Source organism: Brettanomyces nanus, chromosome 4, assembly GCF_011074865.1.
Source record: "Brettanomyces nanus chromosome 4, complete sequence".
NCBI lineage: Eukaryota > Fungi > Ascomycota > Pichiomycetes > Pichiales > Pichiaceae > Brettanomyces > Brettanomyces nanus.
In genome coordinates, this window is record NC_052377.1 from 2,516,784 (window position 1) to 2,532,554 (window position 15,771).

General features: G+C 41.8%; 11 protein-coding genes and 1 non-coding gene across 12 annotated transcripts; 4 read left to right on the top strand and 8 right to left on the bottom strand.

Annotated features, from left to right (window-relative positions):
- Positions 1–50: 50 nt before the first annotated feature.
- Positions 51–1,478, top strand: FOA43_004444 (uncharacterized protein; the record flags this gene model as incomplete). Its single annotated transcript, XM_038924684.1, has 1 exon — positions 51–1,478. The coding sequence occupies one exon, from the start codon at positions 51–53 to the stop codon at positions 1,476–1,478; it is 1,428 nt and encodes a 475-aa protein (XP_038780612.1).
- A 41-nt stretch (positions 1,479–1,519) lies between these two features.
- Positions 1,520–2,128, bottom strand: YPT5 (GTPase Ypt5; the record flags this gene model as incomplete). The annotated part of the gene is made up of 1 exon (XM_038924685.1): positions 1,520–2,128. One exon carries the CDS (start codon positions 2,126–2,128, stop codon positions 1,520–1,522), a length of 609 nt encoding a protein of 202 aa, XP_038780613.1.
- Positions 2,129–2,615: 487 nt separating this feature from the next.
- FOA43_004446 lies at positions 2,616–2,688 on the top strand. The gene has a single exon. It is a non-coding gene; the product is annotated as a tRNA-Ala (tRNA).
- Positions 2,689–2,919: 231 nt separating this feature from the next.
- On the bottom strand, positions 2,920–3,798 carry FOA43_004447 (uncharacterized protein; the record flags this gene model as incomplete). Its single annotated transcript, XM_038924686.1, has 1 exon — positions 2,920–3,798. The coding sequence occupies one exon, from the start codon at positions 3,796–3,798 to the stop codon at positions 2,920–2,922; it is 879 nt and encodes a 292-aa protein (XP_038780614.1).
- Positions 3,799–4,446: 648 nt separating this feature from the next.
- FOA43_004448 (uncharacterized protein) lies at positions 4,447–5,211 on the top strand (the record flags this gene model as incomplete). The annotated part of the gene is made up of 1 exon (XM_038924687.1): positions 4,447–5,211. The coding sequence occupies one exon, from the start codon at positions 4,447–4,449 to the stop codon at positions 5,209–5,211; it is 765 nt and encodes a 254-aa protein (XP_038780615.1).
- A 62-nt stretch (positions 5,212–5,273) lies between these two features.
- FOA43_004449 (uncharacterized protein) lies at positions 5,274–8,234 on the bottom strand (the record flags this gene model as incomplete). Its single annotated transcript, XM_038924688.1, has 1 exon — positions 5,274–8,234. The coding sequence occupies one exon, from the start codon at positions 8,232–8,234 to the stop codon at positions 5,274–5,276; it is 2,961 nt and encodes a 986-aa protein (XP_038780616.1).
- A 145-nt stretch (positions 8,235–8,379) lies between these two features.
- FOA43_004450 (uncharacterized protein) lies at positions 8,380–9,954 on the bottom strand (the record flags this gene model as incomplete). Its single annotated transcript, XM_038924689.1, has 1 exon — positions 8,380–9,954. One exon carries the CDS (start codon positions 9,952–9,954, stop codon positions 8,380–8,382), a length of 1,575 nt encoding a protein of 524 aa, XP_038780617.1.
- Positions 9,955–10,314: 360 nt separating this feature from the next.
- FOA43_004451 (uncharacterized protein) lies at positions 10,315–11,838 on the bottom strand (the record flags this gene model as incomplete). Its single annotated transcript, XM_038924690.1, has 1 exon — positions 10,315–11,838. The coding sequence occupies one exon, from the start codon at positions 11,836–11,838 to the stop codon at positions 10,315–10,317; it is 1,524 nt and encodes a 507-aa protein (XP_038780618.1).
- A 172-nt stretch (positions 11,839–12,010) lies between these two features.
- On the bottom strand, positions 12,011–12,513 carry FOA43_004452 (uncharacterized protein; the record flags this gene model as incomplete). The annotated part of the gene is made up of 4 exons (XM_038924691.1): positions 12,011–12,285; positions 12,335–12,377; positions 12,430–12,456; positions 12,511–12,513. The coding sequence occupies 4 exons, from the start codon at positions 12,511–12,513 to the stop codon at positions 12,011–12,013; spliced, it is 348 nt and encodes a 115-aa protein (XP_038780619.1).
- A 157-nt stretch (positions 12,514–12,670) lies between these two features.
- FOA43_004453 (uncharacterized protein) lies at positions 12,671–13,489 on the top strand (the record flags this gene model as incomplete). Its single annotated transcript, XM_038924692.1, has 1 exon — positions 12,671–13,489. The coding sequence occupies one exon, from the start codon at positions 12,671–12,673 to the stop codon at positions 13,487–13,489; it is 819 nt and encodes a 272-aa protein (XP_038780620.1).
- A 1-nt stretch (position 13,490) lies between these two features.
- FOA43_004454 (uncharacterized protein) lies at positions 13,491–14,789 on the bottom strand (the record flags this gene model as incomplete). Its single annotated transcript, XM_038924693.1, has 1 exon — positions 13,491–14,789. The coding sequence occupies one exon, from the start codon at positions 14,787–14,789 to the stop codon at positions 13,491–13,493; it is 1,299 nt and encodes a 432-aa protein (XP_038780621.1).
- Positions 14,790–14,946: 157 nt separating this feature from the next.
- On the bottom strand, positions 14,947–15,517 carry RPL6A_2 (60S ribosomal protein L6A; the record flags this gene model as incomplete). The annotated part of the gene is made up of 2 exons (XM_038924694.1): positions 14,947–15,462; positions 15,515–15,517. 2 exons carry the CDS (start codon positions 15,515–15,517, stop codon positions 14,947–14,949), a joined length of 519 nt encoding a protein of 172 aa, XP_038780622.1.
- Positions 15,518–15,771: the final 254 nt, after the last annotated feature.

Sequence of the window (15,771 nt, forward strand, 5' to 3'; positions counted from 1 at the left end):
ATTTTGAAACATCAATTTTTCAGTGTTGTTGTTCTTCTTCTTGTTTAACAATGGCTACAACTACTTTGGCACCCCAAGTTTATGGGGCAGATGAAATTGATGCTGTAGTTTTAGATCCTGGTTCGTATACGACACGCATAGGATTTGGCGGCTATGATTCACCTAGTTTAGTTCTTCCATCGTGCTATGAGGAGAGGCCTAAGGAGGACTCAGAAGGTGAAGTTGTCCGGATTTTTGACGAGAATTCTCTGTACGCAAAACCGCAACCGAATTCTACGATCAAGTCAATACTGAAGAATAGCATAGTGCAGGACTGGACTGGAGCTGTGGAGCAATATGAGTATATGTTTAAAAGGATGGATGTAGATCCTCATGAGCAGCCTTTACTACTTACAGAGTCCACTATGAACTCGTACAAGAACAAGGTGAGGGCGCTTGAGGTATTTTTGGAACGTGAGGAGTTCTGTGGGTTCTATGCTGTGAAACAACCTACCTGTGTATCATTTGCACACGGAAGACCCAACTGTCTTGTTGTTGATATTGGCCATGATCTTGTAACTGCCACACCTGTGATAGATGGAATATGTCTCAAGAAGCAAGTCATGGGTACACGGTATGCTGGGGCTTTTGTTAACCAGCAATTGGAGCAGTTTTTGGAGACGAAGAAGATTCAATACAACCCGATTTACACGGTGAAGTCAAAAAAGGCTTCTTATTGGGAGAACGAGAGTTCTCGGCCAGACTTTGAGAAGAGAACATTAGACTACGATGTTGATTCATCTGTAGGGAAGTTCAACTTATCGAGAACATTGCAAGAGATGAAGGAAACGTTGCTAGAGTGCTCTCTGGAGGAGGAATTTGAAGAGGAAACTATTTATTTTGAGTTGCCAGATGGATTAAACGTTCCGTTGAGCAAATCCGAACGACAGAGTCTCTCCAATTCCGTTTTCAATCCTTTAGAAACGTTAGAAAAGAATATAAAGGGATGGGAAGTTGCTCATAACGGTAACATCATAGCCGATATAGGCAATGGAAACGACAGAACAAGTAAAGAATATGTTCCATTGAGAAGGTCAAAGAAACCAGAAGAAGTCAAGTTGTCCAAGGTTGAAGCGGCCAAAGCAGCTTTCAAAAAGGAAAAGATTACCAGAGGATTGGGTATTTCCAGATTGCTTCAAACGGTGTTGGAAAACCTGGATGTGGATTTGAAACCTCAGCTAGCGAATAACATCGTTCTTACTGGAGCTACTAGTTTGATTCCAAGATTAAACGAGAGATTACACAGTGAACTTACGGCGAGAAATCCTAGTCTGAAGATTCGGATCCACTCTGTTGGTAACACAACGGAAAGAAAGTATTCGTCGTGGATTGGAGGGTCGATTTTGGCTTCTTTAGGAACATTTCATCAGCTTTGGGTGTCGAAAGAAGAGTATGAGGAAGTTGGTGCGGATAGATTGATTGTGAGTAGGTTTAGATGATAAAATAGTAATGAATAAACAAGCAAAATACAAAATATTAGTCAACATGAACACTGCTGTTCGTTGGTGTTCGGCCTGCGATTCAAGTCGACGGTTCGATTCTTTCGATCGCGTCTTCTCTTGAGACTCTCCTCTATAGGCAACTTGACAGCAATCTGTTTGAAGCACTCTTTGACACCTTGACCAGTCTTGGCACTCACTTCAAAGTAGAGAAGGCCCATTCCCTGTGCGAATGACTGTGCCTCTTCTATGGACACCTCTCGTTGATCCTGGAGGTCGGTCTTATTTCCAACTAAGGCTATGATAATGTCACTATTGGCCTGCTTCTGTAGCTCTTTAATCCAGTACTTGGCCTTGTCCAGGGATGCCTTCTGGGTGATGTCATAGACTACCAATGCAGCCTGTGCGTTTCTGTAGTATATGGAAGCCAACGAACGGTATCTTTCCTGGCCTGCTGTATCCCAAATCTCAAACTTCACTGTGGTGGTGTCATCGATATCCACGGTCTGGGTGAGAAATGCTGCTCCAATGGTGGACTCTCTGAAATCGCTGAACGAATCCTTCACGAACCTCTGGACGACGGACGATTTTCCCACCGCAGATTCTCCTAGTAAGACAAGTTTGAACTGTGCAAAACGGCGTTCAGTCATGGAGTATGTGAGATGCAGAGGAGGCTGTAAGTTGTTATCAGTGATGAATGCGGAAAAGTAATGCTTGGGCCCGGTGGACCCACCAGCCAGATCCACCGGGGGTCAATCGCGCTGCGAGGTGCTTAGAGTTTTGAGAGTTTTGAGAGTCTTCGGGGTCCCGACAGTGCTGGGGGCTCTAGGATTTCCAGTTATATCACCTGACCTCGTATCAACATGCTGTAAAACCACTGCCTTGTTCACGCTAGAACAGTTATTCCCATTGCTAGAGTAATATCTATATAAAATTTAGTATGCACTTAAAATAATCATGCCATCGAATACTTTAATGCATACTAGTGAAATTGTTTTCTTGACAATTGTGCCAACATAATAACTATCAAATCCCTGATTTGCATAACAGGTGATTGGATTAACTCAATATATGTTGATTTCTTGATAGCAAAACTTTGTCATCACAAAGAACTATATAGCATAACAACTTCAACTTGGGCGTGTGGCGTAGTTGGTAGCGCGTTCGCTTAGCATGCGAAAGGTCCTGGGTTCAATTCCCAGCTCGTCCATCTTTTTTGGATACTTCTGTTCAGTTTATTGCAACTGTTGAACCTTCAAACATAATAAAAATACAATAGTACTGACCAGTCATATATAATGTAACAAATGCAGCGTGGTGGAAGTAAAAGAAATAGTAAATAGAAGAAGGAGAAAGCAATAACAGTTGTTTTCTATCTATTGACCTTCCTCAAAAGATTATAGTGTACAAAGAAAAGGAGAGGGTCATGAAATCGGCCCAATTATCCAATCATGTCATCGTCGCCGTCATCGTCATCGAAATCGTCATCATCGTCGAGGAAAAAAGACAATTTGGCAGCACTAGAAGCCCCACCATCATCGTAATAGGTGGAATTGGTATTGGTATAACCGGACCTCATGTATCCCTCAATCTCATTGGATGGAGAAGAGTCCAGAAAGACTCCTTTAACATTTGTGGGTTCTGGAGGTCGTTGAGAAGACTCTTCAAAGCCATGATTGCCGAAGTAAAGCTTATAACCGTCTATACCTCGGTCCGTTTTGGCCAAGTCAAAAGAAGAGTTCTTTTCAACGATTCTCTGAACGGTGTCATTGTTGCCAGTGAATGTCCGGATGTTTCCAACTGGTGTAAATTGAATTACACCACCCTCAGGATGGAGAAACTTAGGATACTCATCAAGGTCGATATTCTGTAATGAAATCGAAGGGTCAAGAGAACTGGCCGAATCAGACGAACCAGGTGAACCAGATAGACCAGACAGACCAGACGGACCAGACGGACCAGACGGACCAGACGGGTGCGATGACCTAGACGAATTAGACGAATGAAACGAACGAGACAAACCGGAAGAACGAGACGAACAAGACATATGCGATGGGACCCGCTGCTTGACCTTTTTAGGAGAGTCAAAGTCATCAGAGTTCCTTCTTTTGGCCCTGGTAGGAGTAGAAAGGGTGGAAGTAACCCAACATGGTGTAGAGATGTTGTTTCTCCCTATAGGTGAAGAGAAAGCATGGTTATAATGAGGATGCAAAAAGGAAGAGGTGGGAGTAGGACTGCTAGAAGGACTGACTACAGCAGTATCAGAAGGTGAGTTGACATAGTCTGGTCGGGAATAGGAGAATTCGAAATTTGAGGACATAATGAAAGCGAACCCCGAGATTTCGGAGATACAGCGAGTAAGTGATGAGCGATGAGCGATGAGTGATGGATGAGCAGTGAGCAGTGAACAGTGAGCAGTGAGCAGTGAGCAGTGAGCAGTGATGAGTGGCGATGAGTAGTGACGAGTACTAAATGATAAGCAACAAGCAGTGAGGGATGAGCGGCTGGTGGTCCTATACAATACGAACGAACGTGGTGTAAGGGAGTTCTTAGAGGTAAGAGAGGTGAAGACCAGTTAGATCAGTGAAAGTCGAGGTCAAAACAACCAAAACTAAAGAAACAAAAAACAAGCAAGGAAAGAAAAGAAACAGAGACAAAGGAAAGAGGAAAGACCAGACAGTTGGAGATGCCGGGTTGGCACCAGACCACTTTCCAGACAAACGAGTTCTATGGAAGTAATAGGTCCAGTGAGATGTGAAGGCAGTGCAGCGGATAGGGGTGAAAAATTCGAGTGCGAATTGAGCGGAGCGAAGCGCGTGGAAAAATTTTATCAGGCGGTGCTGACTTAGTGGGATGGCCTTGGTGCATAAATTAATATATGTTCATAAAAACACAAAAAAATTATTATCCTTGTTCGATACATCTCACCTTGTTGTGGTCTGTTTGCCTGTATCATTTCTCTAACAACATGGATTTATCTAAGTTATCGAGCGATCTACCGCTTCCACAACCTATTGATGATGATTCCTTGGATAAGATCAACAGGGAGTTATCAAACGAGTTTAAAATTGGAGCACGATCTATCGCTGCTCTATATAGGCTTTCAAATACCAAGAGTGCACTGATCAACGCAAAGGGCTACTTGAACTGTTTAAATGATGTCATTTCTCTTATAGACAACGATAATGTTACTAGTTTGGCCGAACTGAAACAATATTTACAATTAAAACGAACAGAGTTGACTGGGAAGGAAGAGAAAGAGGCCGAGAAGGATCCGAAACAGGCGAAACAGCACCAGAATCAAGCAACACATCAAAAGCTGGCTAATTTATCCATTCCAGCTACGGATTTCACTCTATCTGCGAAGTCTCCGTTCCATTTCCCTGCTTCGAAACTTCCTATAGGTGTTCGACCTCAGATAAAGCACCGTATTCGGCGTCATGAACATGAACACGATATGGCTATTCAAAGAGCAGAAAAGATTCGTCAATATAACTCTCAAATACTCAAACAGCAGCGTCCGCTACAGCGTGTAGCACCACGTCCACAACCTCAACCTTCAGGTCCGGCGTCTGTTTCGGAGTCAGACGCGTCTATCGACTCGGAAGTTATTGAAGATGAATTGTCCTCAGATGATGCTGATGAGGATGAACCAATGTTCGTTACCGAGGACCAACTACCCAAAAGAAAACTGATAGCATCTGATTCTAGCTCCAAGAAACCGAAAAGGTGAGAGATACTCACCCCCATCTTCTTTGCTAAACACTATATAGACCTAATAATACATACCCTTCTTCATCCTATCACCGTCTTGAGCTTCTTGACCGTATCCGTATATCTTTTAGATGCACTGTATGAGGAGGTTCTCTGCACCTTCATATCTTTAGTTATCGATTCACTGAATACCAGACGAATCATGTTTTTGTAGTCATCTTCCGTATACAATCCTGTCTCTTTAGCCTTGGAAATAGACTCCAAGATACCCTTATCCGTACTCTTGAATAGTTCATAGTAACCCAGAGATCTACTGAAGTCAACTTCCTTTGGATCCAACACGTTCCTCAACATTTGTTGAAGAACTCGCACATTGACGAACACCCTGTAGATCCCGTTCGAGTTAATTTTGATGATTCTACTAGACTCCGAAACAAGTAAGTGATCCAATAGGTTTGGCAGTTTCATAAATATTTGCATTCTGTCTTTATCAGGCATCATTTGCTGAAGTAGACGGTTCGTTTCCATCACACTGCCATTGAAAGCAAGAACATCAGCATCGATTCCCTCCGTCTCATATTCTGGCATCCATGATTCTTTCGAAAACATCCTGCAAACACACCAGATCGACTTGATGCGTAAGTCGTATCTGATATACAACTTGATTTTCATCGACATTTCCTGTAAAGAACTCACAACAGTATTGAATTTCTCAACAGATTTCCCATGAAGTGCCAAATATGGGTGAGTAGTGGACTCCAACTCTCCATTAGTGCCACAATGCAACGTAGTAACATCACTATCCATGATATGCCACGTTTTCTTAAGAAAGCTGATACTTTCACCATCACTATTCAACAATTTCACCTCTCTTTTATATCCAGGAAGCCATTTTAATGTTTCCAAAAGCCCATGTAGAACTTCACTAAAGGCAATGAATCGATTGAAGTCCAAAAAATCATGCTCTTTGATCATACCGAATGTATTTTTACCGTGCTTTAGACACAACTGAAGCTCTTTGAGACTTAAGGCTTCCCCATTGTCATTTCCATCATTAAGCAACTGCTTGGATACAGTTAATAAATCTTGATTTCCAAACCAACTGGCAATAAGTCTGGTCTTCACCTTCCTTAAGAACTCCGGTGGTACAATCTCATTGATAATCGACTGGTATTTACTTACCATCTTGTCAAGAAGTTTAATAACAATCTCTGCATATGGTTCCCTATAGTATGAAGAGGTATCCAATACAGTCAAGATACTACTGAAGAACTGTTTCATCGATGTAGCATAATCACTACCAGTGGTAACAGCAATCCTGTCGAACTGGTACAGCAATGTATTTTCAAGCTGTGTGCGGAACACGTAATCCATGAAGTGAGTGAAGAACAGTATAGGAACATGATGTTCATCCGAGGGAAATATCAGTGAAGCGCTACCTACAAAAAGCAAGAAACTGTCAGTGATGGCAGTCATATTGAAGATTCCCGGAGGAACAAGCACAGTTTTCTTGAGATGGAACAGCTCATCACTGTCATCTTCAATAAACAATGATCCATCATTGGCAGAATCAGGTCCTCTAAACTGTCCAGGAAACATATCTTGAAGAACAGACTGTAATTCACGTGATGAAGATTGATTAGGGTCATCAGATAAACTGAACTGAGCAAGCTGAAAGATAGCACTAGTGTCTCCGGAGTAGAAATCCTTAGGAGACTTGATAAAAAGACTCTGGGGGTCTCTTCCATTGTCTTGCTGACGTTCTACACTCTCCAAAAGGTCTTCATCAACAATATAACTGTAGATAGCTGACCCTAATTGTGCCTGGAGTTGTTTCCAAACTTCATGGAAATCGTACACAAGACCTCTTGATTCTGCAATGATAAAAATGGCTCTGTGGAGCTGAAGAACGCTGATACAACGACGGAAAAGACTCGTGAAGAAGTCTGACACCATCGCAGTATTAATGCCCTGAAACGTTGCCATGTTACTGAATCCCAGAATATCTTCGACAGAGTTAGCGGCAGAATTGGATGCTCCCACGGTGGTTGAAGAGGCCACCGTACTACCAGAAGCAGATATACTGCCAGTACTGCCAGTATATGCGGTATGATCTGGGTATCTGTTCTTAACCTCTTCAGCGGTACGACGAGCCAAACGTCTCAATTCTGTACCACAACGTTGTACGAGCAGCTTCAAAGCATCCTGTTCTCCATCTAGTTCGGCCAATAACGCTAGATATCTACGAAGAGAGTGAAAACTCCGAGTGTCGCTACCTGGTGCAAATCCTTCACTTATTCCACCTTTTAACTCCTCCAAAAACTCTTCCAGGGGCTTCTCAAGAACACGTGACACATCCTCGATTGCAGAAGTGGTGATCTTAAGCAATGTAGAAGCCTCTGGAGAGTCTCCTACTCCCTTCACGTAGATAACATCGTTGATTTCATCGATAAGTGAGTTGAAAAGTGTTTGACTTTGAGCTTGTAGATATACTTGTGCAGAATTCAGTGTTGCTATATTCCATAGACCGTACTTATTGGCAATCTTGGACGACTCAAGAATCAATTTCTTAGCCATATCAAAGTCACGACTTGATATGGCATCATCAATCTTCTCTGAAGACTCTCTTATATATCCAATATTCTCCAAAACTTCTATGGTATCACTGTATTTCCTCTGCTTGGAATTGAGTTCGGTGAGAAACGATGCTCGTTGTCCTACAAACTCGTCTACATTCTCCAAATCATCCTTGATCTTCATCAAGGTTCCATGAGATTCCGCTATACTCTCAACGGCAATACCAAACGCTCCAATACTGTCATTAAATGACATATAATGAGTATTGACGGCCTTCTTCAGCGACTCGGAAAATTCCTGTTTAAGTGCTAGAAACTTAGGATACTTGTAAGCATCACCGACTGATGAGTTGTCTAGAAGCCTAAGAGCTAATTGAAGTGGATTGAAGTTCTGGTTCAGTAGCTCTGGCCAATCGTCTTCAATTGACTCAAACATCTGTGTAACTTCCAGCAGAGATGAATCCATATTGATATAATGATAGAAGCAGTCGTTTGAACGATTCGATCTAGTCTTAATTTCATCACTCTTTTTCTCTTATTTAGCGAATCTACTAAGCTCCTCGAGATTTCCTAATTGGGTTAAATTAAATAAATAGAAAAAAAGGACGGATCTACTCATCATCATAAGGACGTCTTTTCTCTGTTGGATCTATCTTAAAGATATGATCGGGATTCATAATACCTCTCTTATCTAGTGCAAACTTAATACTACGCATAGTACCAATGGTATCTTCTCCTAATTCTTCCACAAGAAGCTCTCTTTTATCACTGACTCCAATTCCATGCTCTCCAGAAATAGTGCCATCAAGTTCAATGGCTATACGGGACATTTCATTAATTAATTTATGTGCTGTTTCAAATTGATCGGGCTCATAAATTACAAGAACATGAACATTGCCGTCTCCTGCGTGTCCTGCTGCCGTTGCCAACAAATTAGCCTTATCCATCTTTTCCATCACTTTACTAAGGAGTTCAGGGAGTTTAGAGACAGGAACACAAACATCTGTAGGTAAAATATGTGCCATGGGCTTAATCTTCTTTGCCCAGTTCAAGGAATTCCATAGTAATGTCTTCCGAACGTGCCAGATGTTGTCTCTCTCTTCCTCGTCTGTAGCCACATCAAAATTGAAGCCGTTGTTACTCTTTCCAATTGACTTAACTGATTTAACCATCTCTTTGAGTGACGAATCAGATGATGCTCCTAATTTCATCAGTAATAAATGATAAGGCTCCCATTTACGAGATCCCCCAGAGCCCATTTCAACAACTGCACGCATCTGTCGATCGTCCATCAACTCTATGGCATTGCAACTGACCCCATTTTTGACCAAATCCGTCACGGTTCTAGTAGCATCACCGATATTTCTGAAGTTCATCAAGGCTATGGCCTCTTTCTTGGGTAAAGCATACAATTTGAGAGTGGCCTCCACTACAATACCAAGAGTACCTTCAGAACCAACGAATAAATTGGTCAAGTTATAACCGTTCGATGATTTTCGGGATCTATTTTTGGTCTTGATGATGGTTCCATCGGCTAAAACTACTTTCAAGGATATAACGTTGTCTTTGGCACCTCCAAACTTGAAGGCATTTGTACCAGAAGCGTTGGTTGAGATTATTCCTCCAATCATAGCTCCAGGAGCAGGATCGGGACCAAACATCAAACCGTGAGGACGCAGCTCCTCATTGAGTTGCATCCATTCGATACCTGGTTGGACAACTACATCGAGGTCATCTTCGTGTAAGGCCAAAACCTTGTTCATATGGCTCAGATCAACACTAATTCCCTTTTTGGTAGGAACATAATGGCCTTCAATAGAGGTTCCTCCAGAATAAGGAATCACAGGAATGTGCAACTCATAGCATACTTTGACTATCTTTGAAACCTGCTCTACGGTGCTTGGAAATACAACGCAGTAAGGTCTTTCATTGACCTTTGGGGGTACAAATCCAGATGGATCTCCCGAATGTGACTCGATCTCTCCCTTGGAAACACTGATATTGTCCAATCCTACTATATTCGAGATCTTCTCAATACCCTGATTCACTACTGCTTCTGTTGCATACTGTAGAGGAACAACAATATCTTCTAGTCTGGTCACCGAGTGGTCATTTTCAGGCTTCTTTCCTATCCAGTAGCCTTCTGCAAGTCCTCCAACAAGTAAAATAGATGCCACAGTAAACATTTTGAGAAACGAACCAAGTGGGTATTCCGGGGCATCTTTTTGGGCATCTTTTTGGGCATCTTTTTGGACATCTTTTTGGACATCTCTTCGGGCATCTCTTTGGGTATCTCTTTGAGTACTGGGATCACCTCTTAAGGAATTTACAGCCTTTGGATTTGATACATTCCCGGAAACCTTCAACGATGTCCGAAATTGCCGTAGACTTACCCACTGTCTACAGCCTCTTGAAAAAAACGGTTTAACTCTAAGCATGACCTTAGAACAAAGTGACTGATTGTGGGGTGGAAAAAGTCAAGTGAAAAATCACGAGCTTAAAAATAAAACGGCTAAGTTGTTTAATTATATTCATTATCATTACATTTATGCAGCATCAGCAGTTCCCCCAATGACGCTATTAGAAGTTGTAGCCTGAGATCCACTTCTAACGATTCTTTGCCCCCCCGAATCGTTATCCAATGGAACCGCTTTATTCTCCATTCTTTCCTGCTTCCAGTATAGCTTCTCAGAACCCCCTAAAGCACCGATCCTCATAGTAGCCAATAAATTTCTAGCTGCATTGGAATGCTGATAAACTGCGCCATTAAATGCAGTTGTGGCATCTTTCCCACGCGCAGCTTTAATAAGAGCCAATCCACCTGGATGGTCTTTTGCAAATGGTGTAACATCATGGATAATACCCGAGACAACCACGTAGTAATGACCATTTGAATCTCTGGACAATTCATTGAGTTGCTCCGGAGTGAAGACCGGAAGCTTATCAATTGGAATGCCCCAGTTAAGCTCGGATCTCGTGTTATCAAGTAATCTCTGCCGTTCTTGAACCAACGACTTGTATATACTCGATTGAGATGCCTTACGAAGAGAAAAAACAAGACCAAACGTCTGCATCAATCGTAAACTCCATTTGGTAGGATCCCAAGAGTACCACTTATAGCCGTTACGGTAATCCATGGGGTATTCCTGGTGGAAGTTCTGGTTTCCTTCTCCCAGAGAAACTATGTTCAAGAACAAGTTATTTCTGGAAGATTTGGTGCTGTTAAATGGTCTTGTACCAACCAAGTGACCCACAGAGTTGATACAGAAAGAGCATTGCTGAAGAACAAACACTTTGAAGAAGCCAGCGTAAACTAAACCTCCTAGATAATCGTTAAACAACCAGCCACACATCACACAGGGTATAATAAGTCCAAATGAGACAAACAATGATAGATAATTCTCGGCCTGCCATTGAACCATCTCGCTATTAGAGAACTTATCCAGCTTTCCGGCCTTGATTGCCTCTGAAACACGTGGATTGAAGATGATAATCATCCAACCAATATGACTAAAGAAAAAACCACGTCGAATGTTATGAGGATCACGGTCTGTGATATCACAATGACGATGATGAGCTCTGTGAGCAGCACACCAATTCCGGGCACTTGTTATGCCTCCACCACTGGCAATGATGGTTAATAGTTGAATAAGGTGGTCATTATTGGTTTCAAATGAATGGTGACACCAATAACGATGATAAATAATGTTGATAGAAAGTGCAGTCACTGCGTAATCAAACAGTGCGAAGTAGAACGTCTGTCTAATAAGTTCGGGCTGTGTTATAATACACAACGACAATCCTAACAAAGGAACAAGAACAACGACAAGGAAGTTATGCCAGTAGATGTGTCTGTACCAGTTTTTGAGAGTCCATGAACTCTCAGAAATATGACATTCTATGCTTTGAGATGGAACGGGCGTAGTGACATCTTGAACCTTCTTCTTACGCTTTACTATCTTCACTATGCGTGAAGTAGACTCGGACATCGAAGTACTTTGAGGAACATCAATATGATATTTGCGAAGTTCATTTTCAGGGTAGACGGCCTCCGAAATGGAAGCTGCCATGATTGGAGAGAAGAAGGAAAGGTTCAGCAAGTGTAGAGAATAGATCTTACCTTTACGGTTTTTGTTGATCTAGACATCCGTACACCGGCGTGCACCGGCATGTAAGCTGTAACTTGCCAGTGCACACCTTTAAAGTAACTAATGAATTAACTAACGACAACTATATAAAAGACTAATGAATCTTAGTGATGTTTCTAGGCATTTCAGGATTTGGAGTACCAATGGCATCAACTAAAAGTTTGACAACAGCTTCCCGCTTCTCAGCAACAGCCTTTTTAATACCTTCCAAATCACCCTCGACCTGCTTATCAGCATCCTGTTCTGCTTTTTTGTTGGTACCAACGAACTCGTCTTCGAATTTTGTCAACTGCTTGGCCTTCTTGGCCTTGTAGGAATCAACGTCTGCCTTAGCATCTAATTTAGCAGCCTTTAGCTTTTGCGTACGGTCTTTGAAGAGTTAGTATGGATTATTCGTAATGTAATCAAGTCAACTTACACTTTCTGGCCTCTGAAACGATTTCCTGGGCATCTTTTTCAGTCTAAAGAAGAGTTAGTAAAGAATGGGAGTGATATCAATGAAGTATCACTTACCTTAAGTAAACTTTGAATTCCTCCAGACTAAAGAAAGGTTAGTATAACAGTTAGGGAAGATGCAAGATGGATTTTACTTACCATTTGTTGAGTAGTTTGAGTCGTGAACAAGGGATGAATGAGAGGAGAGGAGAGGAGAGGAGAGTCTGTGATTGAAACTGCTGCCATCTAAATTTATGCGCGAGAAATAAAGATATTTTATGCAAGTACATTAATTCTATTGATCCGTTCTTCATCATCAATGAACCCTGAAAAACGACATCTGTCTACGGCATATCCCGTGGATATGATGAAAAGGAGAAGAAAATCAAATGAGAATCAATCTTATTCAAGTGAGTCGTTGAAAATTAATAGCAAAATCGAGTCGACACTAAGAAAGAGTGAAAATGATGCTGTGAAAGGTCCATTGGACCCGGTATTTGGTCAACATCGAGCATTCCCAATCAGTATTAATACGGAAACGATTGATTTGGATAAATCTCCGTCGAATGTGATGGAATACTTGGCTCAAGTTCGACTTGAGGCCGAGAAAGATGGGATCAAAGAGGATGACGGCTTCTACTATAAACCAGTTGACCTTAAAGACGTTGTCAATGCTCCTGAGAATCCCCTGGAAGGTCTTCTTTCCGCCTACAAGCAAAAAAGAACAAGCTATGAACAATACAGATCTCATCTAACAGAGATTAATGCCATAAGTCTTCCTGATACGCATAAAGAATGGAAGTACTTTATCTTCAATAACAAACCAACGTTTGATTTTGTTGCTCAAATAGTGGAAGAGAATGAAGACATTAAGCTTGTTGTATACTTTACGAAATGGCTCAATACGGACGTGGATGCGAACTTTGAAGAATGGCTTTTCATGGTTCTAGAGGCTCTGGACCAGTTTCAAAGTGCTTCAAACATCTCCGTGTTGAGAGGACTCTGTAAAAAGGCCAAGAAACAACTGGCCAACCAGTTGGATGCTCGAAATAGTCTCATCATGAACCGAATACTCACCATTGTCGGTTGCTTCTACGGCCAGAGAGATCTAATAGAAAAAAAAATCTTTACTAAATAGCTTATTTAATAGACAACAACTTCACGTCAAAGGTCAACTGAGAGTTTGGTGGAATTCCAGGAAGCTTCTGCGATCCATAAGCCATAGAGGCAGGAATAACGATTCTTCTCTCTCCTCCAACAGCCATACCGGCAAATCCAATGTCCCATCCTCTGATAACTTCTCCTCTACCAAGGTTGAATGAGAATGGCTTACCGGAAACGTTCTTATCAAAAACCTTTCCGTTGCTCAACTTACCGATGTATCTAACACTGACTTTCTTACCCTTCTTGGCACTTGGTCCGGTTCCAGCAACTCTATCCTCCACCACGACATCTCCTTCGAGTTTATTCACCGTGTACTTCTTATGCTTTTCGTCATCCTTTTTATCATCCTTTTTGGCTTTGGCCTTGGCCTTGTCCTTGGCTTTGTCCTTGGCCTTGTCGTCTTTGGCTTTCGTCTTCGTCTGTTTCGTCGGTCCTTGTTCCAATTTCTTCGAGAACTTGACACTCTTCTCTTTGGCTTCTTTTTTGGCTTTTTTGGATGTTGGAGACTCCAAATCATCCGAATGTCTCTTATTAACTTTTTTTTCTTCTTCTTCTATCAACTCTTCAATCTTGTCCTCAACATTATCAACGTTGTTTAAGGTATCCAAATCAAAGTCGTCTCCTTCTTCAATATCCTCATCATCTGCATCAACATAATCGTCATCGTCTTCATCATCCTCGTCTTCATCTTCATCCTCATCAACATAATCATCACCAAAATCATCATATGGATGTTCAATATAATTACCAGCAAGATGGATTGTATAGGAGCCAGTAGCAACAAAATAAACCTCTTCATCAGGCATAATGGTCAAGTCAAGAGTCTGTTGGTACTGTGATTCTGGAGATAGAGTACAAACGACGTGCTCTTTGATTTCTCTGTCCAAATCTTCGAGTGCGTCGTCTTCGTCGTCTTCGTCGTCGTCATCGTCGTCGTCGTCCTCTTTGTCCTCATCATCGTCCTTAGCTTCGGCCTTAGCTTCCTCCTTGTCATCCTCCTTGTCATCCTCCTCGTTCTCCTCCTCCTCCTCATCATCATCATCATCATCGTTCTCCTCCTCCTCATCATCGCTCTCCTCCTCCTCATCTCCAAAGAAAACATTCCTCTTCAACATCCTCAAAGTTGAAGGCTCACTATCATCATCAACTGGCTGAGGATCAATAGAAGCAAGAGTTAACCTAACAGTAACAGGAAATTCATGATCCTGACAAGGACGTGGATCATAAGGATTCAACTCCAAGTTGAAAGAAGCAATTGGTAACAAAGCAGACATATTAAAACTTGTTGATTAGAAACTAATTGTAGTAAAATGTCAAAGTACAAAATTTTCAAAGTCTTCAATTTTTTTTCAAAACATTTTCGTTCTCAGTTTCCGTTTTGGGAAGGTGAAAAAAAAGGACTAAATTTAATTTTGATCTATTCTTATTTAATTAGAACACCATGGAATGGGGCTTGTCTCCATTCTTCAAGGAGAAGGAGGATGCCAAGTACTGCTTTAACAATGGAGTCTTTTTTATCTGTGCTAGTAAAGCCTTGTCAACAATTTTCTGGTCATCGATCCTCTCAGCTTTAATCTGCTTCTTGGAACCGGCCTCATTGAAGAAATCCTTCTCGGACTTCTTGGAATAAGATTCCCTTTCTCTGGCGAAGTATTGAACGTCAAATTTAGTTAGATCAACATTATCCACAACGACCTTGGTAGATGTTGCAATGACAAACCTGGAGTTGACTCTTCTTAAGGGAACACCATTGACTTTAAAAGGACCCGACACCAACAATGTACTATCTGCTAAGCTCTTTAGGTAGATGACTCTCTTTCCTCTGAATCTACCGGCCAATAAGATCAACACAGTACCGGGAACCAAAGCAGCTCTCAACTTCTGAGGTCTTGCAGTCTTTCTGGTCTTTTTAGCCACCTTATTTTCTGTAGGATACCACTTTGAAGCCTTAGTATGTTAGTAGGGGGGAACTCGGTCATATGTGGAGTGTTTTACTTACCATTTCGTTAGTTAAATGAAGAGGTGAAGAGCATTAAAAGAGTAACAAAGTGTGGAGGTGAAAAATTTTCGAGGCGCCGAGGGGGAGAGCAAAACACCGGGGTAACGCCACCGGGCCATAGCAAACCTACCGGGTACTATGGGGGAACCATCGAGAACCACTGGGGTGCCAAGGTGAATACTCATCACGTGACTAGGGAGGTGGATGCTCGTAAGCAGCAGATAAATTGGCTCCACATGTCAGCCAAATAATCGGTG